Source organism: Vicugna pacos, chromosome 11 (genome assembly GCF_048564905.1).
Source record: "Vicugna pacos chromosome 11, VicPac4, whole genome shotgun sequence".
In the NCBI taxonomy this organism is placed as follows: Eukaryota; Metazoa; Chordata; class Mammalia; order Artiodactyla; family Camelidae; genus Vicugna; species Vicugna pacos.
The window spans coordinates 27,093,272-27,120,116 of NC_132997.1; the positions used below are offsets into that span (position 1 = coordinate 27,093,272).

Sequence of the window (26,845 nt, forward strand, 5' to 3'; positions counted from 1 at the left end):
TAACCGAGAAAATTACCCTACCAGGTAACTACTGTTATTATCATCCCCATTTTGCAGATGATGCTTCCTCTTGTTTAGGCTCAGAGAGCATTTTCCCAAAGACAAAGCTAGGAAGCAGAACCCCAGCTGTCAGCAGTGCAAAACTGCAGCTGCATGTTCCTTTGCGGGGGGGGGGGGGGTCTATTCCCCAAGAACATTGCAGGACTTTCCACGTGCTTCTCATTCAACAGGGGCTCAATTCTGGGTCGCCAAACCATCCAGCTGACTGTGCTCATGTGCTCAGATGGGAATTCTGGTGCAGTTAACACTACTGCAGGTGTTACATTTCTTTCAATTGGTTTCAAGCAACACTTACTGAATTCCCGAGTGTGATCTAGATGTGGAGTGGAGACAAAGAAAGGTATTACTCATCCTTTTTTGGGATGAACTATACCTCTGCATATAGTGGATATTAAAGGAATAAAAAAAATGTCCCTTTTCACAAAAGCATGTCATCTTAAAGCTGCAAGCTGAAAGCACGTCTTACAAGAAATGTACCCACAAGCATTGTGTATTGGTTAGAATTCTAAAGTCAACATTCCGTCAGGAAGCTTCATTTCTGCGCTGAGAAATCTCCCGAGGCTAACACGATCAACAGGACTCTCTAAAGGGAAACGTAAAGAATCTGAACTGCTGACACTTGGGGCCACTGCTGCATTCTGTGTAAGGTATCCATTTAAAAACCGTATTTTCTTAAAGTCACAAAAATCACCATCACACAATTTGTTGAAAATATGACTCAGTCATATATAAAACAGGATGATTAACCACGAGAACAGAGAAGAGGTATTTCTGGGACAATAAAGCTCCAAATTTGCTGTTGTGTTTGTTTTTAAGTCTACCAGGCCCCAGGCTCACCACACTCACCTTGTGCCTCTTGACGCTTAAAACCTAATAGGCAAACTGACCAAGCAGAACTAGAAAAAGAAGCAACCAGAACTTCTAGAAATGAAAATAATGATAATTAGAATTGGAAACAACGTACAGGTGAAAAAGAGTTTAGACACAACTGAAGAAGGAATTAGTGAAGTAGAAGAAAGGCCCTGAGAAATTATCCACAATGCAGCACAGAGACAGAGATGAAAAATTAAACAGTTAATTTAGGAAACACAGAGGATAAAGTGAGGAACTCTAATCAAGAGCTCTGGAAGAAAATAGCAGAAGAACGAGAGAGGAGCACAACTGAACGACTGATAAATAAAAATGACACAGAACTCATTAAAAAAAATACCAATCCTCAGATTCAGGAAACCCAGCAAATCCCAAATACAATCAATAAAAAGCCCACACTAGATACACCATAACGAAATAGCACATCACAGTCACAGGGAAGACTTTAAAAGGAGCCAGAGGAAAAAGGTGTTACGACTAAAAAGAAACGACAGCAATGACTGACTTCATAATGGAAGTCAAGAGACAGCGTTCCAAGTGCAGAGGATTCTAGCTGCAGCCAAACTTCCTCTTTCAAACACAAAAGCAATAAAGTTATTTTCAGACAAATACAAACTGAGGGTTAATTATAAAAAACTGAAGTTTATTATCAACAGACCCTGACTAAAAAGTCTTCTAATAGATGAATTTCAGGAGGAAGGAAAATGATCCAAGAAAGAAGGTCTAACAGCCAAGAAGAAACAGTAAGCAAAGGAAATGATAAACACGTGGGGTAATTCTGAGGATGACGACCCTGTGAGACAATAAAAATAACACCCAATTTTGGGGATAAAAAAGTCAAACCAGAAACGAGACCCTGGGAACGATGATGCACGCTACGGAATGGGGCCAGCGGGAAAGCGCGCCAAGCCCCCTGTGCTGCTGGCATCTTACACGAAGAAACAAAGGGCAGGACTTCCAAATTAGTGGGCGGACAAACACAGAATAAATGAGGAAAACAAATCCCTCGAAGTCCAAAATACAAAGATGGTGGAAAAGGAGAGTGAAAAAGGAAGGGATAAAGGGAAAGAGGGAAGAAAAGTGGGACAAACAGGAAGCGTAAAAAAGGACCCAGAAATCAGTAACCACGAGCATTCTAAGTTTAATAAATCCCCTAATTAAGAGACAAAGACTGTCTTGTTGAATAAAAAAATTGAAAATCAAAAAACAAAAATCAAAAGTCAGGGCAGGCAGAGGAGGAGAGACACCAAGAGGCTGAGGCATACGGGGGCCGAGCAGGACAGCAGGCGGCGGCCTCGGGCCACCCGCCCGGCGCCTTTGTTCTTCACCAGGGCGTATGTGCTGTCTTTTAAAAACGGTACAACGGAACACAAACGCATGAGCTTACTTTTGAAATATTAACCATGAAGTCTTTTAAATGATCACCTGATTTTTAAAAAATAAATAGTAAGGCCTCTTAATCTTTTAAATTACATAGGACATTTATATACTACATTTTAAGACCCAATACCTTATTTTCCTTCAACATTGTGCAGTTGAGATCTAGAAACTTAATTTCTCACGGAAAAGAACTGCAAAGAGACTGTTTTTAATGGTCCTTGGGATCTTTTTTCAAAAGTTAAAAAATAACATACATTTCTAAGTCATAATTACGTCTAGACTGAATTTTACTCTACATTCATTCTAAAAATATCCTTAGTCCCCAAAGTATCAGAGACAGTGACTTGCGTAAAACAACATGTGGATTTTAAGGTGCTCACTCACTCAGCAACTCAAAATTTGGTTTTTAATAAACCACAGAACCAAGACGGTGCAGAAGAGAACACGATTATTCTAAAGCCTCTGGTTAACATCTTCAAGAATCAAGATGATGGAGGAAAAGGTACCTGGTGAAATGCATCGGGGTTCCCAGGATTAAAAAGTGATGGCAATTTTTCTTCTAATCCTCGTACTATTTCTGGCCAGACGGAATTCACCAAAAAATCATATCCGGGAACAGTATTGCCTTTTTCACTGTGAGATAAGAGAAAAATTTCAGTCAAATACACCAGAATCTTCTATTTACAAACAGCAAAATTCCATTGTGATGCTTTTATTAAAATAAAAGTTCCTCAGCCTAAAATTTATTTCAACCTTAAAAAAAAACTATATTCGTCAGTTAATTTGTTGCTAGACCCTAACATCTGTTTCACTCTTTGATTTCAGTCTCACCTTGAACCTGACACACCCTCTGTGTCCTGACCCCTACATCTATCACATACTAGCCAGGCTAGTGTCAAGAATAGTGCAAAACTACTACACCGACCTGGCTTGGCACTCTCTTCTGCATTGAAATGGGTTACCCTCTATCTCGGAAAAGAAGCAGTCTACCACCACAAAAAAAGCAACCTCTGTATTCACCCTTAACACCACTCAATTCTGAAGCACTGTATCTACTGAGACGATCATGTGGTTTGTGTCCTTTCTCCTGCTGATGGGGTATATCACACTGACTGATCTGCGTATGTTGGAGCACTCTTGTGTCCCTGGGATGAACCCAACTTGATGACGACTGTAAACCATGCTAATTTATCAATTACTAACGGCTTTGCGATGAAGCTATCGCTGAGATTATTTTCAGTTCTAAAATTCCAAGACTATTTCATGTAAAAGCTCAATCACAAATCTTGATACAAAAAACTGGTAACATTAATTACGCGTGTGCGCGCGTGTGTGTTTTATTTTGCGTTTTTTAGCAAAAGGGCTGGACTTTGGGTTTCTAATTCACAAACTCAGAGAGACAACACTGAGATAACCCACGCGCTCAGGAGCCAGAGTACTTGAGGTCAAATCTCGGGTCATTCCACTCCTCTGTGTTTTGCTTTCTTCATCCTTAAAACAGGGATGATAACAATACCTACCTCACAGGATCATTACATGGACTAGTGTTTGTAAAGCACTCAGGACAGCGCCTTGCATGGAGCAAGGGCTACGTTATTAATGGTTAAGTCACAAGAACATAAATAAAAAAGGCGACTTCCTTAAGTTGCTCTTGAACTCTGAAGACCTGTTAATATCTTCTGGGCAACACGATCTCACTACCTATCCACTTTGACTGCTGTATTACTGAGTAATATGCTCTATTTTAAGATAATTCTCTTTTAAAAATGGTCGTCAATTCAACATACGGTTTTACTTTAGCAAAACTGGGAGCTGTGCAGCTGAGCCGTGACAGTCAAATGAGCATTTAACATTCTGGTAAGTATTAATACACACAGTAAAAAGTTTTCAAAATTTTCCTGCTTAGCAAAAACCATTACGATGGGCAGCGTATTAAAGAAGCTATGCTTTATTATCTCGAAAGAGCTATCAAATAATCTTAGGTATCGATGAGAAATCACTGGGGCTGGAGGAGGGCAAGGAAGATGCCTACTTTCTACATACCCGACCCCACGTACTGTATCATATACTTTCAATCATAAGAACCAGCTCTATTAAGGAATCAGAAGAGAAAAAGAACAAAACTGAGGATTTTACACAAGAGATGTACGTGACATAAGCAACACTGAATGACAAGACACTTCTTTCCCAGAGTACATATCTAATTTAAGCCCCAAAGAGAACATTTTTTTAACATTTTTTTATTGATTTATAATCATTTTACAATGTTGTGTCAAATTCCAGTGTTCAGCACAATTTTTCAGTCATACATGGACATATACACACATTGTCACATTATTTTTTCTCTGTGAGCTACCATAACATTTTGTGTGTATTTCCCTGTGCTATATAGTATAATCTTGTTTATCTATTCTACAGTTTTGAAATCCCAGTCTATCCCTTCCCGCCCTCCGCCCCCTTGGCAACCACAAGTCTGTTTTCTCTGTCTATGAGTCTATTTCTGTCCTGTATTTATGCTTTGTTTTTGTTTGCTTGTTTTTTAGATTCCACATATGAGCGATCTCATATGGTATTTTTCTTTCTCTTTCTGGCTTACTTCACTTAGAATGACATTCTCCAGGAGCATCCATGTTGCTGCAAATGGCATTATGTTGTCGGTTTTTATGGCTGAGTTGTATTCCACTGTATAAATATACCACCTCTTCTTTATCCAGTCACCTGTTGATGGACATTTAGGCTGTTTCCATGTCTTGGCTATTGTAAATAGTGCTGCTATGAACATTGGAGTGCAGGTGTCATCCTGAAGTAGGGTTCCTTCTGGATACAAGCCCAGGAGTGGGATTCCTGGGTCATATGGTATGTCTATTCCTAGTCTTTCGAGGAATCTCCACACTGTTTTCCATAGTGGCTGCACCAAACTGCATTCCCACCAGCAGTGTAGGAGGGTTCCCCTTTCTCCACAGCCTCTCCAGCATTTGTCATTTGTGGATTTTTGAATGATGGCCATTCTGACTGGTGTGAGGTGATACCTCACTGTAGTTCTGATTTGCATTTCTCTGATAATTAGTGATACTGAGCATTTTTTCATGTGCTTTTTGATCATTTGTATGTCTTCCTTGGAGAATTGCTTGTTTAGGTCTTCTGCCCATTTTTGGATTGGGTTGTTTATTTTTTTCTTATTGAGTCGTATGAGCTGCTTATATATTCTGGAGATCAAGCCTTTGTCAGTTTCATTTACAAAAATTTTCTCCCATTCTGTAGGTTGTCTTCTTGTTTTACTTATGGTTTCCTTTGCTGTGCAGAATCTTGTAAGTTTCATTAGGTCCCATTTGTTTATTCTTGCTTTTATTTCTACTAGGAGAAAATTTTTGAAATGTATGTCAGATAATGGTTTGCCTATGTTTTCCTCTAGTAGGTTTATCGTATCTTGTCTTACGTTTAAGTCTTTGATCCATTTTGAGTTGATTTTTGTATATGGTGTAAGGGACTGTTCTAGCTTCACTGTTTTACATGCTGCTGTCCAGTTTTCCCAACACCACTTGCTGAAGAGACTGTCTTCATTCCATTGTATATTCTTGCCTCCTCTGTCGAAGATTAGTTGACCAAAAGTTTGTGGGTTCATTTCTGGGCTCTCTATTCTGTTCCATTGGTCTGTATGTCTGTTTTTGTACCAATACCATGCTGTCTTGATGACTGTAGCTCTAGAGTATTGTCTGAAGCCTGGGAGAGTTATTCCTCCAGCCTCTTTCTTTCTCTTCAGTAATGCTTTGGCAATTCTAGGTCTTTGGTGGTTCCATATAAATTTTATTATGATTTGTTCTAGTTCTGTGAAATATGTCTTGGGCAATTTGACAGGGATTGCATTAAATCTGCAGATTGCCTTGGGCAGTGTGCAAATGACAATTAAAGCACAACCACTCAAAATCTATGGGACACAGCAAAGGCAGTGCTAAGAGGGAAGTTTATAGCGATACAGGCCTTCCCCAAAGAGAACATTTAAATCTGCAAGATTAACAATTACAAGAGCCGATCCATATTCCTTGGAAGGCAAGTCCTGGACGCGCTGGGGCTGCGAGATAGAAAGGGCCCCTAAAGGCAGAAGCTGAGCGAGGGGAGGCAGGGACAGCATGGCGATGGTGACCCACCAAGGCACAAGCTAGAGTCCTCAAACTCCTGAGGCTTCCACGAGAACTCTGCCACACTGGGCACTGTGGGCAAGAACGTGTGAGGCTCTGAAACTTGCCATTTCAGGACCACAGCCTCATCAAATCTAATGACCGGCTGTTTCACAACTGTGGCTCTTTTAATTTTGCCTCGTGACTTCTACTGAATTCTTACCCCAAGTCCAAATCCAACTAAATCTTCACGGTGCCTAAACAAAAGAGGCAAGACTGGGCTTCACCTGAAATCGTGGAGTGGAAATAGAGGAGACTTCACAGGTCAAACAGCGTATTTATCCTCCAGACTTTTTTTTTCTTTTCGAAGGATGAAAATTCAAGGTCAAATACAATGCTTACTCTATGAAGACAGAGACCTGCAAACAGGTTAATTCTGTCATTCTGCAAACACTGGGTAGCTGCTGTCTTCGGGACGCTGTGCCAGGAGGAGAGGTGTGGGCTGGGCAGGAGAGGAGCGCACAGCTAAGATGGAGGTTGGTCCTCGACAGAAGTCAGAGCCACACGCAGTGGAAGGCAGAGAACAGGGTTCATGCTCAACGTTAGGATAAAGGATGGTCTCCTGAAGGAAGTGGCATCTGAGCTGGGGCTTCACGTGGAGTGACAAATCAACAGAAAGACAGAGGGAATGGGAAATGCAGAGGCTCTGAGGCAAAACAGAGAAGTCACGGTGTGAGCTGGGGCAGCAGGTGCAACCGTGAGCTGGTGACCAGCGGCAGAAGGGCGGGTTCTACAGGCAGGAGACCCACACCGGAGAGCCACCCAGCCCATGGCATCAAGGGCCTTGCACACTGCGTCCAGAAGCCTGGATCTTCCTCAGGGACCAGCGAGAAGCCACTGAAGACCTGGGAAGAAGGTACTCTGAGTCTCAGAATCCAGGGACAGCCGGGGGACAGACTGAGGAGGGAGAGGGTGGGGGCAGGGAGATAAGGCAGGAAGACCCTGTTCTCCTGGACAAAAGATGGTAAAAGCCCAGACTGGGACAGTGGCAACAGTGAAAGGCGGTGGGATATTCGTGCAACAAAACTAAAAAGTATGGAAATCAGATAAAAGGAGACAAAAGTGAAGATGACTTTAATCACATTAGCATAGAATTTGCTAAATTAAACTGAATTGATACTGATAAACAGATTATGACATTAGAATAATGGAAGGAAACCAGTTTTTACTTAAGACCTGACTGAGGAAAAAGTACAGAGACGGGAAGAGCACTGGTCCTGGGCTCAAGAGAGACGTGTCCTTCACCTCACACACCGGTCGCAGCATCCTTCCCTGTAAGATGAAGCTAGTGACCCCCAGCCACCCCACAGCTCCGTGCTGGCAATTAAACAGGAAAGGACTTGCAACCCAGGCCCTACAAGTCGGCAATACTCACTAACATGCAAGGAGTCACCGGGGGCAGTCCCCGCTTCCCCCCGACCTGACGAGTGACCTACCTTGAGATGGCGCCTCCCGTGACCTCTCGAAGAAGGCGGCAGTGGTGGGGGACAAACTCCAGGAGTTTGCTGTACATGAGCTGAAGGCCACCTGGATGAGTGTCAGCAATCTGCTCTATGATCACCTGTTGAAACGAATATCCTTTTTAAAAATATATCTGAAAGAGACGTATGAATCATATGCTACAGAGAGAAGAATAAAGAAAATCTTAAAAATAGGTTTCCTCATCCCCCCCCCCCCGAGATTGACACGTTTTCTAACAGCAATAGTCACCCTCGGAACTAGCTCCGAGGATGGGGGTGCACGGCTCTGCTGCGGGGGCACAGGCTGGGTGATGGGCTGGCCTGACACTGAAAGCCTGGCACAGCCATCTGCTTCCCTTCTGAGCCGGAAAGGGAAGTAAGACGACGACTCCCCACGACACCGGCCCCTCACCACCTTGACCTTGGTCTCTTCTTCTACCATCATTCAGATCAGGGGAAGGTCAGAGACAGAGGAAGATGGAAGAAGACACATTTTACTGTGGCGTTTCATCTTCTGTGTTAAGGTTGAGAGCCAAGGGGTGAACAGTAAGATAAGCTTATGAATGTACATGAAATTAAAATGTGGCCATGGTTTGTTTACTGAATAAATAAACCATGTGCCACTGAAATGCCAAATGCATCTTTAATTTAGCACGTTAGGTTCAGTTCAGTGAAAAACAAAGGCATAAATTAGTAACCATTTTCACTTACTGAGAAAGAAATAATACAGGTGATTTGTCTTTTTCACCCGTATAGAGACAGCTAATAAATACAGGATACAGAGGGAAGTGACAGACCACTTGCTCCTAAGTAACCCTGATGAAGTGGACAGGATTGCTGAAATTAGGCCTTAAGTCTCATTTTTATCAATGGGATTCAGTTTTTCCCATTCAGAACGGAAGACCTTCATCCCAAAGTCAAGGCAAGCAGGACTCTGCGCTTCCCACACTGAGGGGTGACTGAACAAAGTCCGCCAACACCGAGGACGGGCCTGTGACTTCTATCAGCTTGAAGCAGACAAAGTTGCCATTTTTGTGTGTCGCAAAATGCTGAGTACTGACAACTTCACACGGTACAATCTACATTCTGGCTGCTCAAAGGCATGATATGCTTATTTCCAAATTTTAACTGCATCCTAGGAGGTGAAGGACAGTGGACACTCAATTCTGGATTTAAGGTATTACTCTGCCAATTTGCCTCTAAAAGTCCTTCACCTTTGAACATCCTCTCCCTCCTACCATCCTGGCCCGCAAACTCCTGAGTATCTTCCAGACCTCGGCCACACCTCTTCTGCGGATGCCCCTCCGTGCTCACGGCTCTCACACGCTCCTCCCCCGGGCACTTGTGTGCAGCGCTGTCACCTGCCTAACCGTCCTCTTCCACCCACTGGACCAGTGGTTCAGAAATGTGTTCTACAAGCTTCACTGACGTATAATTTACATACCATAAAACTGACCTAAAAATGTTTTGACACAGACCTTCTCCCTAGGCAAGACCCTCGCCCCAATAAATGAAGACGACCCCTGGGCTACAGCATCGCAAGGCAACACACGAGAGGGTGCCCGACTCCTGGCACGCCGGCTGTCACCACCAGGGACCAGCCCTTCCTTACAACTGACACTGCAGTGACTAGGAGAATCTTTACAGAGAATCTGCAGAGGTCTTTCCTCTGATGTATCCCCTCACACCCAGGGAGGCCGCCAAGACAGAGGAGATGCTCCGGGAACGTCTGCTGGATGAAGGCGCTGGGGGCACAGACCTCATCCATGTATGGTTTCACCAGGACTTGACCGACCAGGGCCTCGGCGTCCCGTGTTTTGTCAATCGTGGCGTAGGTCCGCAAGCAGTGCCGGATGATGTCGACATTGGAGGTCTGCAGCCCTTCCAGCAGGAGGCCCTCCAGGGACTGCTGCAACATGGCCGTAATGCCAGCGATGCGCTGCAAGAAGAACAGGCAAGAAAGCTCCACGCAGAACTATTTCTCAAGATTCAAATTTATCCGTAACAAATCTCTTATTCCAACAGGAGATAATCTGTGTGAAATTAAAATAGCAGCATTTTCTGGAGAGTAACAATGACTCTCTCCTCCTCCCCATAATCTCTTTATAATTAAATCTCTACCATATCAAAGGAGGATTTAGACAGAATTGCAGAATGAGAAAGTAAGTTATTTTCCTCTTAAGCTGCAGAGTAAATCTGAAAAACACCATGAAAGTGAAGTCCACTCGACAGCTCTGGATAAATTAACTACATCAGATAGTGTCAAGTTACACGAAATCCAGAATTAATTTTACTCTTACAATTCAGAGAATAGGCCTGTGTCTTCACACAAAATCTACAACGTGTGACACTTAGGAAGCAGGCACTCCAAAAACAACAACTGAAAGAAAAAGTTCAAAGCTAGCTTCCAAGCCCTGCGGCTCGGGGAGGAGAGTCCCGCTCAGCGGCAGAACGCATGTTCAGCATGCACGAGGTCCTGGGTTCAGTCCCCGGTATCTCCACTAAAAATAATAACTAAATAAGCACAATTACCTTCCCCCAAATAAAAATGAATGAATAAATAAAAAATCCTGTAGCTCAACAATTATCGGGGCACTACAGGCAGACCCTAGAGATACTGAGGGGTGATTCCCGACCTCTGCAACCAAATATCTCAGTAAAGCGAGTCACAAGCATTTTTTTGGTGCATGTGTAAGTCACGTTACACTACACTGTAGTATGTTAAAGTGTGCAACAGCATCGTGTCTGAAAATCAAGGTATATACCTTAATTACCTTAAATAAAAGATACTTTATTGCTAAAAAATGCTAACCATCATCTGAGCCTTCAGTTGAGCTGCAATTAATTATTTTGCTGGTGCAGGGTCGGGAATATTGTGAAAATTACCAAAGCGTGACACAGAGACAGGAAGCGAGCAAACGCTGTTGGAAAAACGCTGGCAGGCAGAGAGACTTGCTTGATGCCGGGTTGCCGCCAACCTTCACTTTGTAGAAAAATGCAATGTCTCTGAAGGGCAATAAAAGCCAAGGGCAATAAAACAAGGTCTGCCTGTTCTAGGTCAAACCAAAACTATTTAGCAAATTCCTGAACACCGAACTGTGAAAATCAGAAACGGCGCTTACCGGCCTCACTTTGTCCAGGAGAGGCATGCCTTTGCTTTGGACAGCATGAAACTGCAGCTGGTTAAATTCGGTGGCAATTCTCTCCAAAATCTGTCCGGTCAAAAGGGGGCTAGTGGAGATAATTACAGAATATAATTTCTAACGGTTTTTAATTTCCAAGAGGACACACTGCACGATGAGCAACGGCGACGTTCCAGCACCCAGTGTACTGTAACTTCCTTCAGCCGATGTTTCTCTGTGGCCCCCGTGTTACAAGGCAGAAGCTAAAGCATCCTGTGTGCCATCGGTCTGCACAAGCCACATGCCCAGGATGTTACAGGACAGCTGGGAACTAGTTAAGGAGATGCCACCAACGCCGCCTGGCCTTGGCCACAGGGTCCAGACAAGAAGCAGGAGCTGGACCAGCTCAGTGTGGGTGCAATTACGTGTTTCCACCACCTCCTCCAGGCTCTGCCGTTCGTGACCTTCTTCTTCTTTAACCATCCTTCTCTCTCTCTCGCCCCATCTGTTACTTACACCTGAATCCTCCTCCACTGCTCTACCTGTCTCATCTCCCTCCTTCTAAGATGCCTCTAGTACTTCTAAAAATACCGACTACTGTTGTCTCCCCAATAAAATAAAACTGGCCTTCTAACAGCAACAAATCAAGTCAGTCAGAGGAGCTTACTTTACGTTTATGTTTCCCATATCGCTGAAGGGTGCTCTATCCGTATGCTCCTAGTGACAGGACATTCGCTGTGACAAGGTCTAATAAATGCACCTCCCAAAAAACACATTATAAAACAGTATCACTCAAAAGGAAGCTAACCAGCAAAGAAGAGAAATATAAAGGTGCTGAAGCATCTGCTGGGCTTTTCCGAGGCATCCTTCTATCTGATGATCACCGGCTAGTTAGTGAGGAAAACCACCCACATCACAGGAAGTGAATGCATCCACGCCAGGCCCGCCGGCCCTCCGTCTGCGGTTCACGGGGGAGCAGTTCCCTGGCAGGACCAACCCCAAGGTTAACCCCTGACTCCTCCCTGAGTCACCCAGCGTGGATCTATTATGTATAAACCATCTAAATGCTTCTTGGCCTAACAAGCATGATATATTTATCATTCACTTGCGCTGCCCTGGTTTTCCCTTCTCTTACAGCCCAAAGTTACTGATCTGAATTTTTAAAAATCCTCCAAGGTGACTCTGAGCAAGAAGCAGCAACATGTCTATTAAAGATGGAACATCACAAAGGAGAAGTATTGTAGAAAAAGACACGAGTGAGGCATTTCTATCAAAAGGACAGAGTCGGAATGGACGAAAATGAAAATAAAACCAGGAGGCAGGGCTGCTGAGTGAGAACAAGCTGGCAGGAGCCGCTGAGGCCACAGGGAAGTGGAGCAGATCACGAGACACTGCGCCACTGGTCAGGTCAGAGGGACGCCGCAGAGACGCCGACCAGGAGGGTCAGGGCGGGAGCACGAGGGCAGTGGCTGAAGAGACAAAGACGGCAGGTGCTGACCACTTATTTGCACATTCTGATCATGAGCGGAAGCAGAGACCCGGGACAGGAGAATCATTTCCTTTCTGGATGCCTCGTTTCTTAATCAATACCACAAGAGACATGGGGCACACACGCTGTCCTTGAGGCCCCTTCCAAATCTAACAATTCGATTCCTACAATGAAGAAATCCAACATGCCTCTACCGTATGACCAAGACACTGAACTAGAGGGACGCTCAGTTTGCTCTGGCTGGTTCTGCAGCAGAATATCCAATAAAACCCACGGAAAAACGGCATGGCTGTCATGTGACCATAAGAAAAGCTCATGTCAGACTCAAGTTAGATGCGTATGAGGGCCTGCGACGTGCCAGGTACTGGCTGACTGTATCTCAGCGACCGTCGGACCGCCCTGCTCGTGGTGTGAGCGGCCTCACAGTACAGATGGCACAGGGGGCTGAAGCGCCGTGACACGGGCTGCCCGGCGGCACACACGGTGCGCAGCTGCGCTCCATCCTCTGTGCCTTGGCGCTCCCCGAGGTGGGGGGGTCTACTCAACTCATTTTCTGCGTCACTCACCTACCTGGCTGATTCCCAGTACAGACTAGGAAGGTAGTAAGACAGCTGCAGTGGAACAGAGGAAGCGGTCCTCTTTTCCTTATTTCGCAAGGTTTTTCCTGTTTATAAATTATAACTCAATGTGTCCTGTACTGTTTCTTAATGATACAATGCTAGTGCAGACACACGAATGGCAGTACTCTGGGCCTGTCGAAATAAATCTAAGAAACGTGGATGCTATTCCACACCTCAGAGATCAACAAGGATTTTGCCAGTGCTTTCACAAGGCAATTCCAAGGATAAACATCTTCTCCTGAAAGCACACTTCCCTGATTCCCTGCAAGGTGATGTGTTGGAGCTATAACCACTTACCACCTAAGTACATATGTATAACATATATTATATAACATATAGCATATAAAATTATATATATTATACATATTACATATAAAAACTTTATGTTATATATATATATATTAAAAAATACATACTGCCTATAACCACCAAGGTTTTATAAGGACATGTGATAAACTTTACCATTTCATGCCCTCTGCTCTTCTTGAGACTACAGTGAAAAACACTAAGCCACAAACTTGGATTTTCTACTTTTTTGGAAAAGAGTTTTAACTTAAAAAAAAAAAAATTAGCCTGGTTGTGAAGTATTAATTTACGGGATATTTAGTTAAAAAAAAAACAAAACTTACCTGCTTGCTTCTAGTGCAGATGTTTCTTTAGAATTTTGAGAATTTAAGATTTTTTCAATTTTCTCAACTGATCGAATAACCTGTATAAGCCTCAACACACACATCTATAAAAATAAAAATTAAGCAAAAAAAAAGTTATCATGATGTTTAATTTTAATGATCTTTTTTCCCCATTTCAAAGCAGGAAAATACAAAACCAAAAGTCAAGCTAGACTATTTAGAGAACACCACATTTTGAGTATTTCTACATAACACTGAATTCCCAAGAATGCAGATCTTAATTTTAGCTTTCTAGAACAAGCATATTAATAATCTATTGCAAGTTTATAGTTTAAATTAAAAAAAAAAAACTGGACTTTTTGCATTCTCATTCCCTGCACTTTTTCCCATCCTAAATGAACCTCTCTGTGGGCACTACGTTTATTTTCTTATGACCCTTTTTTTCATGTTTTAATTTTAGTTTCTGACCATCTTTATCCTCTCAAGTTACATGAATGTGACACACCTATATGCCCAAGTGTCAATTCATTGAAGACATTATTATCCTATAAACACTATCAAAGAGGTTGAGGAACATTATAAAAACTCTCAACCTTAAAAGAACAAAAAGATACAAAGTCATTCATTAAACAAATGGTTACTGAACACCTACTGTGAGCCAGAAGTGGGGACATGAGTGAATAAAACGGGCAAAAACTCCCTGTTCTCCCGAAGCTTACGCTCTTTTCTAGAAAGACACTATATCCTTAAAATCTTTGGACAAAAGCTGAGATTTAAAGGAGAATTAAACAGAAGGTTGCTAAAAAGAGGCTTCTCTCTCTTGAGATTTTGAAAAACATGCTAATAAATAGATGTAGAAAATACTGACTAGAGCACCAGGCTGGAATCAGAAGTCTCGAACTCTAACCCCAACTCTGCCATTGTATCGTTGAAGTCAGAAAATAAAACTAAAACATGGGCCCACTAGGAAGTAAAGGCAGCGTGTGTGGAGGTACAGTCAACAGGTGGAAACAAAAGGAGAAATAAATGTGGCAGGATGAGGAGCAACGTACTACTTTTTCTAAAACCGTCAGCCCGCAGTCGGACACTGGCAGGGCTGGCCTTAGAAAGCCCGCCTACTCCCTGATCTCTAAAGTGTGAGTCTCCTCTTCACCGGGGAGCTGAGAAATTAATTACATGCCTTCTAAACTGCAAAGTGCTTCACTGATGCCAGTTATTACTGTTTCTTGTTCTGGAAAATCTTGAGGAATTTTCATTTTGGTACCATTTGGGTGTCTCTAAAATTCTGTCTTCTTATTTCAAATAGATAACATGACATTAAAGCATCAATACATACACGCAAAAGAGCTTTGAAAAACGCCAGTGTCACAGTACTGCAAAGTGTGAGAAGACACGAGGGGAGGGCGTTTAGCTGGCATGTAGCATAAGAAATCTACAGCTTCCTTCAAAAACTGTAATGCGACCATGAATAACCTTCAATTAATTAAAATACCCCCTTATTAACAGGACCCTAATCAGACCAGGAGTGAGGACCTGCGCTGCAGCTCCCGCTTGGCTCCCCACGCTTCCTCTCTGCAAAGGTACCAGGAAGAGAAAATCAGACCACGTATATACAAGTTCCGTGACCCCAAGGACACTCAAGTATACCTTTTTTTTCCTAATGTCCTCTTGTTTAGACATTCGTTCATCTACTGCCCGAATTCCTTCACTGACAGATGACCTTAGACTCTTGAAAAGAATAAAGAAATATATTACAGAAGCCGTTTTGTGACATGATGAAACTTAGACATTTATTAAATTCCAAAGAACTTAACTACCTACAGCCCACTGCTGTGCAGATATTGACAAAAACACAAAACATCAGACAAAACTGCTGTCACGCTTTGGGGGCAAAATGACACATAAAGCCAAGGTCACACAGGATGAACAGCCAACAGAATAACAACACAAACACAGTCAATGTCATAGGCAGTCAGAGTAGAAGAAGAATCATCTGAATCAAAGTACAGGAGAGTTTGGCAAGAGGACAGGACTTGAGTTTGACAGTGAAAATCTGTAAGCTGACAAGGGTGGAGAAGAGGTTATCAGAACACAAGAAGGGAAGACAGAACTGAGTAGACACACTCAGGGTGGGTGAGGCATGCACCTGGGTGCACTGCAGGCTTCCCTTTGGAGAGAAGTAGAAACAAACAAATGGGGTCAATTTAGGAGGACGTGAGACTAGATTCCATGCACTTTGGAGAACAAGACAATGTTTAGGTGCTGATGGACCATGATGAGATGCTGGTTTGGGGATACTAGGAATCAAGAAGAAACAGAATGGCCAGGAAAAAGGCAGGGGTTACAGGTGGAGAAACACGTTCAGAAGCTAATAAATTGGGTCAAGTATAAGGAATTAGAGTTGAAACGGAGACAACAGAAACGATTAGAATAAATTAGATAAATCACAAAAATTTTGTAGCAAGGTGAATCCATTCATTTAATAAACATACACGTCAACTACTGTGGTAGCCAATGAGGGTACAATGACAGATTAAGACGGAAACAGTCTTCTCCCTCAACGATCTTAGAATCTCACAGCGGCTTCCTGAGTTGAGATCAAAAAGGAAGGTGAGGTCTGTGGCTGATGAGGAAGGTGGCTACAGAGGCAGCTGCAGGAAAAGGGAGGGGACGTGGTACTGGCAGGGCAGGACGGGCGGTTCAGAGAGAGCTCAGGGAGAAGACAGGAAGGTGAATAAAGGCCGAGGAAATGCCCCAGCTCCAAGGCACGGGGAGGAAGAGCACCGAAAAGAAGAAAGAGCCTCGCAGAGGCTGGCGGGGGTCCAACAGGGGAGGGCAAACCCCACCTCTCTTCCATTCCCAGGCAAAGTCCTTTAACAAGCTTTCATAAAGTTCAAACAAGACATAAACATTCAAAAATATCTGCTAGCTCAGGGCACGGCTCAAGACATCTCTCTTCCATGGAGTCCTTCCTATTGCCACCCCACCCTCCGCCTCGGGCTCCTCGGCACCGACACCCCCATTCTCCTGCTCCAACCAGGCTGGCCTCTCTCCTTAGTCTCTGTGGAGAGCCGAGAGGCGCTGGCTCGGGGGGCAGGGTGCACAAGGCCGCTCTGGCTGGCGTGGTCCAGCAGTGACACAGCAGCAAATGGTGCACCAAGTCCAGGGCGCTGTGTGAGAACCAAGGGAGGATGGAGGTCGGGGCACCTGACAGACTCGGGGCTGAGCGGGGACAGGCAGCTTTCTGTCGGAGGTGATGCCAAAACCCCCCTCCATCGTCCCTGTTCTCATGGCTGAGAGCATTTCCTCAGAGAAATCAGGTATCACAGGACATTTATATCACCCTTCAGTTACATCAGGGGTTAAACAGCTTTCGTGGACTGGTCTAGGAACCTAACCACATGTAAAATATTGTCTAGGGAAATATTTGTAAAATCACAGATTTTTAAACATAAGTCAGTTTTAATCTGGGGACCACTTACAGGTGAGGAGGTATTAACAAGGTGAATTTTGAAACACCCTTCTTCTCCCCTGACATTTTAAATCTATCTACTCTGAGAATCCGTCACTTTTAAACCAAACATGTTTTTTAGGTTGTAATATCACATGAAAAAAACAGAATCATTTACAACGCTTTTGCAGGCAAGTACTGTAATCATGGGTCATTCCAAACAACAGAAACAAAAAACAAGCAGGCAGATTAAGGAACTCCTCCTGGAGAAGGCAAGCAGGACCGGCCTGCCTTGCGGTAGACTGTTCACTATCGTCTGAGGACTTACCAGAACCTCTTCTCGCAACTGTCCCAGGGGCACAGAAAGCTGGTTGAGGGCCTTATCCATGCCGACCTAAAGGCAAAGTCACGCTGGTGTGAACACAGCAGTCAGGAGCAACACCTGCTTACTGACTGAAGCGGTGCCACACAGTACGCTTCCTGCACAACCATCTACTGGTAGTAACTAGACAAACAACAGAAATGTTATTTCGCCATCAACACTGCTCACAGAATATGAAAAATCTATTGACATACATGAAACTACAAAAATGAGGGAAGTCATAAAAATTCAAAGCTTCCTTACACACAATTTGCCTTTGGATGAAATTTTAAATGAATCCAAAACATTTGGGGAAAAACAGTGATCCCTGTATTTATGATATTCAACCAGCCGATGTGAAAGTCTAGTGGGCTATGTATGGCCTCTCCTGAGCATTATTATAGCCCTTGAGAAAAATCCAAATTAAACAGAACGAAAATAAACTTTTCAGAGTTTCTAATCCTCCTGGAACACTTCTCCTGGGGGTGTATTTCCCAAGAGCAAACATGACTCATTAACTTTGGTGCTTCTTGCAATTCCCATGGAGATGACTACATCCTATACTTCTTTGGACAAACAGATTTAAAAACAGAATAAAATATGAACAAGGCGGCTCTTATAAGTGTTAAAACTCAGCATCTCTAAAGGACGTTTCCAAGTAACTGATCTGCTCCTTACAACCCATTCCTACATTTTTCTAAAACCAGGCCACCTAAAGATGAACAGCGGCCAGTGGTTCCTCAACCTATCTCTGACCGGCATACGTACCTGAAAGCAAATTAAATATTTCCTTAAGAATAATTGATATTTGCTCTTGCAAATTCACCTAAACCAGAGAGATTTCAGGGCAACCACTCAGCAACTGGCAAAAACCACTCTCGATATTATTATCCTTTACATTTCACTACTTCTTAATAACTAATTCAAAATATAAACTAGAGTGGTAGTTCTTTTATTAATAAGATTAGTCATCTCTTCAAGATTCTTGGGGGAAAAAAAAACCAAGATATCTAAAAACACTCGGCACTTTTAAGAATAAATAGTAAGAAAGACCGTGTGCAGGGCGCGTGCGAATGCACCGCCCGGCAGGAAGCGCAGAGTTCGCGGTTACCAGGTTGGTTGAGAGGTTGACGAAATCTGCGTAGTCCCTGTTGATGAGCTCGACCATGGCCGTCTTCAGCAGCTTGTAGTACAGCTCCAGGTCGGCCCTCAGCTCTTCCAGCTGGACCCGCTTCCGGCAGTCGGACACAAAGTGATCCACATCGAAATCTTCCTGAAGATAAAACCGGCAAAGAAAAGTTACTGCCACGATACCACATTTCACATAAAAAAAAATTAAGTGAAAGAAAGAATAAGAGAGACACACCATCCTTATTTGAAAGGCTGCACTGCTGTAGGGACCCAGTACACACGGTGCAGAAAGGTGTTGCTCACTATAAAGGTGCCAAGGGGGAGGCCGAACAAGAGCATTCTTTCCTTTGCCTAAATTCTACCAAGGGATTCGATTTTTTTTTAAATTACACATTTTAAATAGGCGCCTCAACAAACGTTCAATGTTAAAACTTTCAACCAACAAAGACATACAGCTGTACCTCAGGATCTGCTGGGGGAAAGGTTCCAGGACGCCCAAGGATACCAAAATCTGGAGATGCCCAAGTCACTTATATAAAACGGTGCAGTATTTGCATACAACCCACACACACCCTCCTGCACACTTTTAATCATCTCTAGATGACTTGTAATACCTAATACAACGCAAATTCTATGTAAATAGTTGCCAATGCAGCAAATTCATGTTTTGCTTTTTGAAACATTCTGGAATTTTTTTCCAAATATTTTTGATCCCTGGTTGGTTGAATCCGAAGATGTGGATCCCAAGGATAAGGGGAGGTGTGTGCAATAATTATATAAAAGGCAGAGAGCAAAAATATCACTCCCAGTCTGATGCTATACAGATAAGCCCTATTAATGTTTTTTTTTTCTCACTACTTAACATGGCAATTCACAGCCTTCCAGAATTTTTTGGTCCTTCTCTTTAAAATATAAATCATTTAAAAAATTGAGACATCATTGAATACAGCATTGTACTGGTTTTAGGTGTACAACATAATGATTTCATATTTGTATCTATTACAAAATGGTCACCACACTACGTTTTAGTTAACACCTGTCACACACAGGGTTACAAATTTTCTTTCCTTGCTGTGAGAGCTTTTAAGATTAACTTTCTTAAACTTTCAAATATACAATACAGTATTATTAACTATAGTCACCATGCTGTACATTACACCTCCAAGACTCATTTATCTAATTAACTAGAAGTTTGTACCATTTGATCCCCTTCACCCACTTCGTCCACTCCCCCACCCCCTGCCTCTGGCAGCCAGCAATCTGTTCTCTGTACCTTTGAGTCCATGTTTGTTGTTTTGTTTTTTAGATTCCACATATAAGTGAGACCAAAATTCTCCTTCTCTAACTTATCTCACTTAGCATTAATGTCCTCAAGGTCCATCCATACTGTCACAGATGGCAGATTCCTTTTTCATGGCTGAGTAACAGTCCAGCATGTGTGAGGTGTGCGTGTCAGTTTCTCTATCCATTCATCCGCTGACAGACACTAGGTTGCTTCCATGTCTTAACTGTCATGAACAGCGCTGCTGTGAACACCAGGGACCCGTGAGTGCAAGCCTCACTGGCCACCAGAGCCAGGTGATCCAGCGGCATCCCCGGGCAGCAGCTGTAAAATCAGGGCGCCTGACAAGTTACACGTTCCTTCCCAGGAGGCGCTGAAGAGCTGCAGTGAGGCAGAGCACCAAGGCGGCACCTGCCGGCCTCCAAGCCCCCAGATGTGAGTTAAATGAGAAGCCTGCCCCTCAGGCTGATGCTTTAACATAAACCAATCAGCCTCTTTCACAGAAAGTCTGGGCCCTTTTCAGTCGCTGCCTCTGCACTGGGCCCTGGGGTGGGCGAGGCCACACAAGCCTGGAAGGACCGCTTCTCAGGTCACTACAGCCGCGCGGGTCTCATGGGCGCAAGCCCAGTCGGCTTTCAAAGCTGGGTGTTCGGGGGGCTCATCTCTCAGGTGCAAGGCTTCAACCTAGGGGGGCCAGGCGTGGGGTTCAGACTCTCACTCCTCAGGGAGAAGCCTGGGGATGGGAGTTCCCTCCCGACTTGGGGTCACCACGTTGGGGGTGGGGTTTATGGCGAGACCGGGTCTCAGCCGCTCCCTACACGCTTTGATGGGGTTTCCCTCTGGTTGGCCAGCTGTGTAGGAGTTGCTCTGCTGGCTCTGAGGTTTCTTCCCAGAGGAAACTATTCCACACATAGCTGCAGATTGTGTGTGTCCGTGGGAGGAGGGGAGTTTAGGATCCTCCTATGTCTCCATCTTGAACCAAACCCCAGACCTTTTTCTGTGTACACACACACTCCTAATAAATCTTTCCCTGTATAAAAATATAACTTCATGGTCTTTCATAATACATATAAATTTGTACTGACATTTTGTATGGAGGCTGAGTATTCTATTGAACAGATGTTCAGAATCTTTCATAACCAAATTCCAAGTACTGGTCTCACAGGACTGCTATGCTCTGTTTCAGCTTTATAACATTCTGGCGCCCCTGGCTGGCAGACATGCGTAGAGCCAGCAGGTGACTGTCTACTGCACCTAACTGAGCTGTTTAGTCATCAAGAATCAGATGTGATGATTCCCAAACTTGTTAAAGCCACTGGTACTTAACAAAATAACAGAATTTTATTACACATCATATAAACCAACAAAATATGTGTACAAAAAGATAACTTTTCATGAAAGCTAAGGCAGATGCTTTGGAAAGACTTGATACTGAGAAATTGATAAGAAAATTTTTATTCAATTATATATGGGGGAGGGGACCAGGAACCAGGCAGGGCAGACGGAAGGCGCTCATACAGATCTCAATGGGTTCTACACCAGATTCTTTGCAGACGCCTTAGGGTCCTCATTCAACTGAAAGGACGATACAGAAATCTAACAGCAGACAAATTTTCAGAGAAAAGAGCTTGGCATCACATCAGTGGAGAATAAATGTACACAGGTACGTTTTAAAATGAAATGTTAAGGAATGTATACAGCATTCCTTAAGAGTACCTTTCTAACTGACTTTCTTAAGTAATCAGCCCAGTATCTGCTCTGCTAGTATCAGAGAAGGGGATTGCTTATCACATCGTAATTTCACAGCCACCTACTGAAAAACCATCTGCTTGTTCACCTGGGGCCACAATTAGCCTGGACATTATGCTTCTCGAGAGCACCTAAGGTAACACCCTCTGCCCACAGCTGCACAGCACAGCACAGCCAGACCAGGGGGCAGGCTCAGCTCCACAGCCGGGCCTTGCTACTAGCCAGCTGCGCGACTTGACAACAGCAGAGATCTGCTGCCTCAGGTACATATTCTCTGAAGTTCTGAGCCTCAGGTGGATCTGGACTTCCAGATGACATTTTAAATTGTGTAAGTCAGCTCTAACGAACAAATGCTATTAGGTGGCATTAGTACTCAACTTGCCATTTACACATTTGTTCTTGGATCAATAAGTGTCACACAGCACAGGCTAAGTTACTTAGAGCGTCTGTGAATACTGTGACAACAAACAACGCCCAACTCACAGGGGCATATAATGACGGCAAACTTCACTTACCGGAAATAGTTTTACTTTTTACTGGAGATTTGCTAAATACTTAAAAAGAAAGAACTTAAAACCCACACATTTATAGTCCGCTGATTTTTTTTTTTTATAAAGGCGCTGAGACCATTCAATGGGGAAAGAATAGTCTTTTCAACAACCGATGTTAGGACGAGAGGGTATCTACATGGAAGAGAATGAATCTGGACACCAGCCTTGTACCATATGCAAAAATCTAACTCAGGATGGATCAAAGGCTTAAATATCAGAGCTAAAACTATAAAACTCTTAGAAGAAAACAAAGGTGAAAATCTGTATGACCTTGGATTAAGCAATGGTTTCTTAGAAATGATACAGGAAGTGTCAAACTAATAGATAAACTGAACTTGATCAAAATAAAAACTTGTGTGTGTAAAGGACACTATTAAAAAATGAAAAGACAATCCAATAGAATGGGAGAAAATATCTGCAGATCATGTATCTGACAAAGGTCTACTACCTAGAATATATTAAAAAAACTCTTACAACTCAACAAAAGGACAAATACCCCAACTAAAAAACAAGCAAAGGTGTATACTGGAAATTAACACAACATTGTAAGTCGACCACACTTCAATAAAAAAAAAAAAGAATTGAGGAAAGGTTCTGAACAGTTATTTCTCCAAAGAAGACACACAAGTGGCCAATAAGCACATGAGAAAGTAGAGACAAGTCTTGAGCTTGAGCATTTGGCTGTGGCAGGGACGAGAGTGACAGGGCAATGACTAGAGGTGGGAAGAGACAAAAACAGGAGTGCGTCTGAGAGCCAGCGGGAAGGAGGGCAGAGCAGGGTGCTGAGAAGGCAAGCGGGCCTGGGCTCCAAGGGAGGACTGGGCTCAGGGAGGAACCCCCCACACACACACACACACAGGAGGCCAGGAGGAGAAGGACCGGCACAGATACAAGAATAGAGTTGTTATCAGCAAGACGAAGGCGCTCCCGTTCGCTGGCACTCTTTTTCCTATAAAACAGGAGATGAAGTCACATGCTGGGATTTCAACAGCACACCTGGGTAACGCTTCTAATGCATCTCTGTCAGCAGGCCACTGTCTCTCTCCCACTGCCCGTATCTTGTGTCCTATCTCATCTGTCAGTTGGCGGCCAAGCCTAAGGGTTTTGTATGTTTTTTAAGCCGACAAAGCTAGCAGCTTGATGTTGCCACCACCTCTGTCTCAGGTGATTCCTCCACCCGCCACTCCTGTCTTCTGATCACCTACATCTTTCACAAACCTGTCCCTCTGGATTTCTCATTAGATCTCAGAAGGACCACTGAAATAACTTTGTAAGGAGCCCTCCTGCGGGTCAGCTCCAACGCAACGGAAGGGACCAGGTAATTTCCTGCTTTAAACTGGGCTGTGACCCACAATGAACACCGCATCAGCACCAGCCCCTCAGCGCAGTACACGAGGCGAGGTGCAACTTGCAACCCCGCCCATCTGCCTTTCTACCTTCCCAGCCTCATTCCTGGCCACTCTTCCAGCCTCTGTGGACTAAGTGCAATTTCTCAGCACACACGGTCTTCCTATCACCGTGCTGAAGAGCCAAAACCACGTCTTACCTATCCTTGGGCCACCGTGTCTAGATTCCGGCCGACATAAAGTAGGTGACCAACGAATGTCCGTTGACTGAATGGGCAGTGCCACCACTGCCCTAGCAAGTCCTCATCATCTCTAGCACAGGAATGACACAATTTCCAACCAAATGACTGGATTTCACGTAATCTCCTCTCTCTTACTGTAAGTAACATTCCTTGATTTTCCCACAGGCACAAAACCTACCCAATTACAAAATGTGTTGAATAAGACACAGGTAATCCGGTCAGCAAGCTCCCCACCCATCATTTCTGCCAAGAATCTAAAACTGCTAAGATGTCTCTTTCAAGGAAACACAAATTGCAAATAGCCTTTATCTCCAGGTCTCACCTAGAAAATCAGCAACACTTAACACAGAGCAGCTGTCCTCTGTACTTTTCTCCTCTGTGTGAAGTCGTCCCATTTATTTACATGAAAACGGTAGGGCACGTTGCTGCCATTCCAGCCACCTCCTTACAGCTAAGTCCTACCTTAAAACTTATTTTGAGATCTCTGTTTTCTGAAGCTGCTTTTCCCAAAGGGTTTCTGCCAGCTCTGAGCAAGAAAGACGGTGGGGCCAGCAGGTCAGAAAGAATGCAGGTGTTGAGCCTGAAGGAAGCTCTGAAGAAGCCCAAAGTCAGACAAGTTGTGTGTTCTCTATTCTGAGACCCTTGACATCGGAAGTCAGAATGAGGCCCCTGCTAGTGCCTTTTCTTTTCCCTATGCTCCTCTACTCCTGTTCTTTCTTTCTATTCTCCCTTCGGGGCAGCTCTCAGCCAGGGGGGCGGAACAAAGGGTTCCTGGATCAGTGAGTTCACTCTGTACTCCCTTTCAGACATTCTTTTCAAGTTACATCTTTTATTACAGGTTTAGTAGAAGCATCACTACAAGAACAAGAGTACATTATTCCTGGGTCTAGGTAGCCTCCCATATTAAAAGTGACAGGGTCACACTGGAGAGGACCCAGATGAAAATACTTTAAAAGCCAGAGATGTGATCTGAATGCAAATATCAAAAAGAGATAGACTAATTAACCTAAAAAAGAAAAAAACCTATTATGTCTTGAAGTCATCAAAAGAGAACAGTAAGAGTTTTAAACTCACTTGCTTAAATTTTAGGTGTCTACTGAGCCAAAACTTTTAACTTTTTAACACTGAAAACAGCCAATAAGTGGTATCAAAAATCCAAATCCTTAGAAATAAAACATAAATCTATTTTTTGATGGCTTAAGTACAGACCCAGACGGCTACACCCAATAGGCATGCAGAGTTCCTCCTGGCTCTGATTCAAATCTTGGACATTTTCAAGGCTGTGCCTCTTGAACCTTGATTATCCATAAAACGCTTCCAGTTTACCTTTCTATTCTGTTTATGTAAGCTTATGTACTAGCTACCTGCAAACCAACTTCAGGTTCACCTTATTGAAGAGAAGTAGGGCAGCTTTAGAAAAGCAGAATGGTTTGCTTTGTTTGACTGCAACAAAATCATGGAGACTAGTCTAGCTTTTAAATACCCCATTCAGAAGCTTTAGGTGAATGCTAAAGGAAAACTTTCGATTACGCGCCTTTTCCCATCCCACCTGATCCCCAGGCAGGTACGTGGGTTCAGAGCTTTGGTCAATACAGACGTACTGAGCTTTTAGGTGCAAGGCACTGGTTAACAAGCTTCCGTCTGGCAAGGGGGCTGCACTGCATGGTAACGAGGTCGGGTAATAATAACAGGGGCTTTTACATTTAGCTCAAAACCACTTGCCCAGAACTTGCAGGCCCTTTCACTCACTATACACGAATTCACAGAAGTGCTTTCTCCGGGCTGCCCCTGCCAAACCTGGGGCCAAGAGACTCCCTGGGAAGTGCGGCGAGGCTCCGCCGAGGGCCGGCCCGGGGCGTGCGCCGGCCGGACGCGGCCGGAGCGCCCGAGGAGGGGCCCCGGGGGAAAGGAGGGCAGGCCACCCGCGGCCCGGCTCCGGGAGCGGAGCCCCGGCGCGCACCTTCATGAACTCGTCCTTGTCGAAGCAGAGCGTGTCCGGCCCCTTGGGCAGGTTCATCCTACTTTTCTCCATCCCGCCGGCCGCCGCCTCTCAGCGCTGAGACACGAACGAGGCGACGAAACAGGAGGCTACGCGAATAGACGCGGTGGCCGCAGCCACGGCCAATTTCCACGGCACAGAAGGCGCCGCTTCCGCCAACATGGCAGCGTCCGCGCCGCAGCCAATCAGCGAAGGCGTCGAGGGCCGGCCTCCGCCCGCCGCCACCAAGAGAGGCACCGGAGAGCCGCCGTGCCGCGCTGCAGATCGTGCTGCCATCGTGCGGCGGAGGGCGGCGCTGCAGCTCGCGCCCTCTCCGGCCGGGCGGTCAGGGTCCCAGGGAGGCGGGGCAGAGCGTGAAGAGCACAGGCAGGAGGGCTCTGGGGCTCCCTCCCCACCCACCCTTCCCCTGGGGAAAATCTGCCTGCACCGCCCTTCCAGCGCCTTCTCCCCGAGATTGCTCCGCGGAGAGAACGTGCATGGCCGCGTGGCAGCCCTTCGGTTCTTAAGCGGGTGGTCCAGTGTGGAGCGCGCCCGGGTTGCTCCTCTGGTCCCGGTGCGTGGCCGCCGCCGCTGCCCCGCGCTGAGGCTTCTGCGGGGACTTGGCCTTGGTACCCGCGGACCAGCAGAGCGCCCCCTCCCTGGGCTCAGTTCTAGGAAACTATAGGGAAGAAGGTGGTCAGCCAGGCAACCTGAGCCCCTGTTCAACTTTGGGCTCAGTTCCAGGTGGGCCGTCTGAGCACAACTTTGGGTCTTCAAGGTTCTTAAAAGAGCGTCTCACCACCTGCCAAGTCAGAACCCAGTGTGCGTACATACTTGTTTTGAATTCAAACCAGGAATGGGCAAATTTTTGTGCTTGTGGCCAGTATTGGTGCGCTCACCACCCCCACTCCGATATCTCAGACTTTCTCCCTTCTCCTGCCCCCCGCCC

General features: G+C 44.6%; 1 protein-coding gene and 1 long non-coding RNA gene across 3 annotated transcripts in view; one reads left to right on the forward strand and one right to left on the reverse strand.

Annotated features, from left to right (window-relative positions):
• The window catches only part of COG2 (component of oligomeric golgi complex 2), a 41,383-nt gene extending 15,300 nt beyond the window's left edge, over window positions 1-26,083 (reverse strand). For both annotated transcript variants that reach the window (XM_072970970.1, XM_072970969.1), the window contains exons 1-9: window positions 25,879-26,083; window positions 18,729-18,890; window positions 17,585-17,650; window positions 15,453-15,533; window positions 13,806-13,909; window positions 11,068-11,176; window positions 9,705-9,884; window positions 7,922-8,046; window positions 2,817-2,943 (exon numbers count right to left, since the gene is read on the reverse strand). In XM_072970970.1, coding sequence (XP_072827071.1) covers window positions 2,817-2,943; window positions 7,922-8,046; window positions 9,705-9,884; window positions 11,068-11,176; window positions 13,806-13,909; window positions 15,453-15,533; window positions 17,585-17,650; window positions 18,729-18,890; window positions 25,879-25,950 — 1,026 coding nt within the window. In that variant the 5' untranslated portion in view covers window positions 25,951-26,083. The remainder of the gene's footprint in view (window positions 1-2,816; window positions 2,944-7,921; window positions 8,047-9,704; window positions 9,885-11,067; window positions 11,177-13,805; window positions 13,910-15,452; window positions 15,534-17,584; window positions 17,651-18,728; window positions 18,891-25,878) is intronic.
• On the forward strand, window positions 592-3,622 carry LOC140699230 (uncharacterized). The gene is made up of 2 exons (XR_012077250.1): window positions 592-702; window positions 3,136-3,622. It is a non-coding gene; the product is annotated as an uncharacterized lncRNA (long non-coding RNA).
• Window positions 26,084-26,845: the final 762 nt, after the last annotated feature.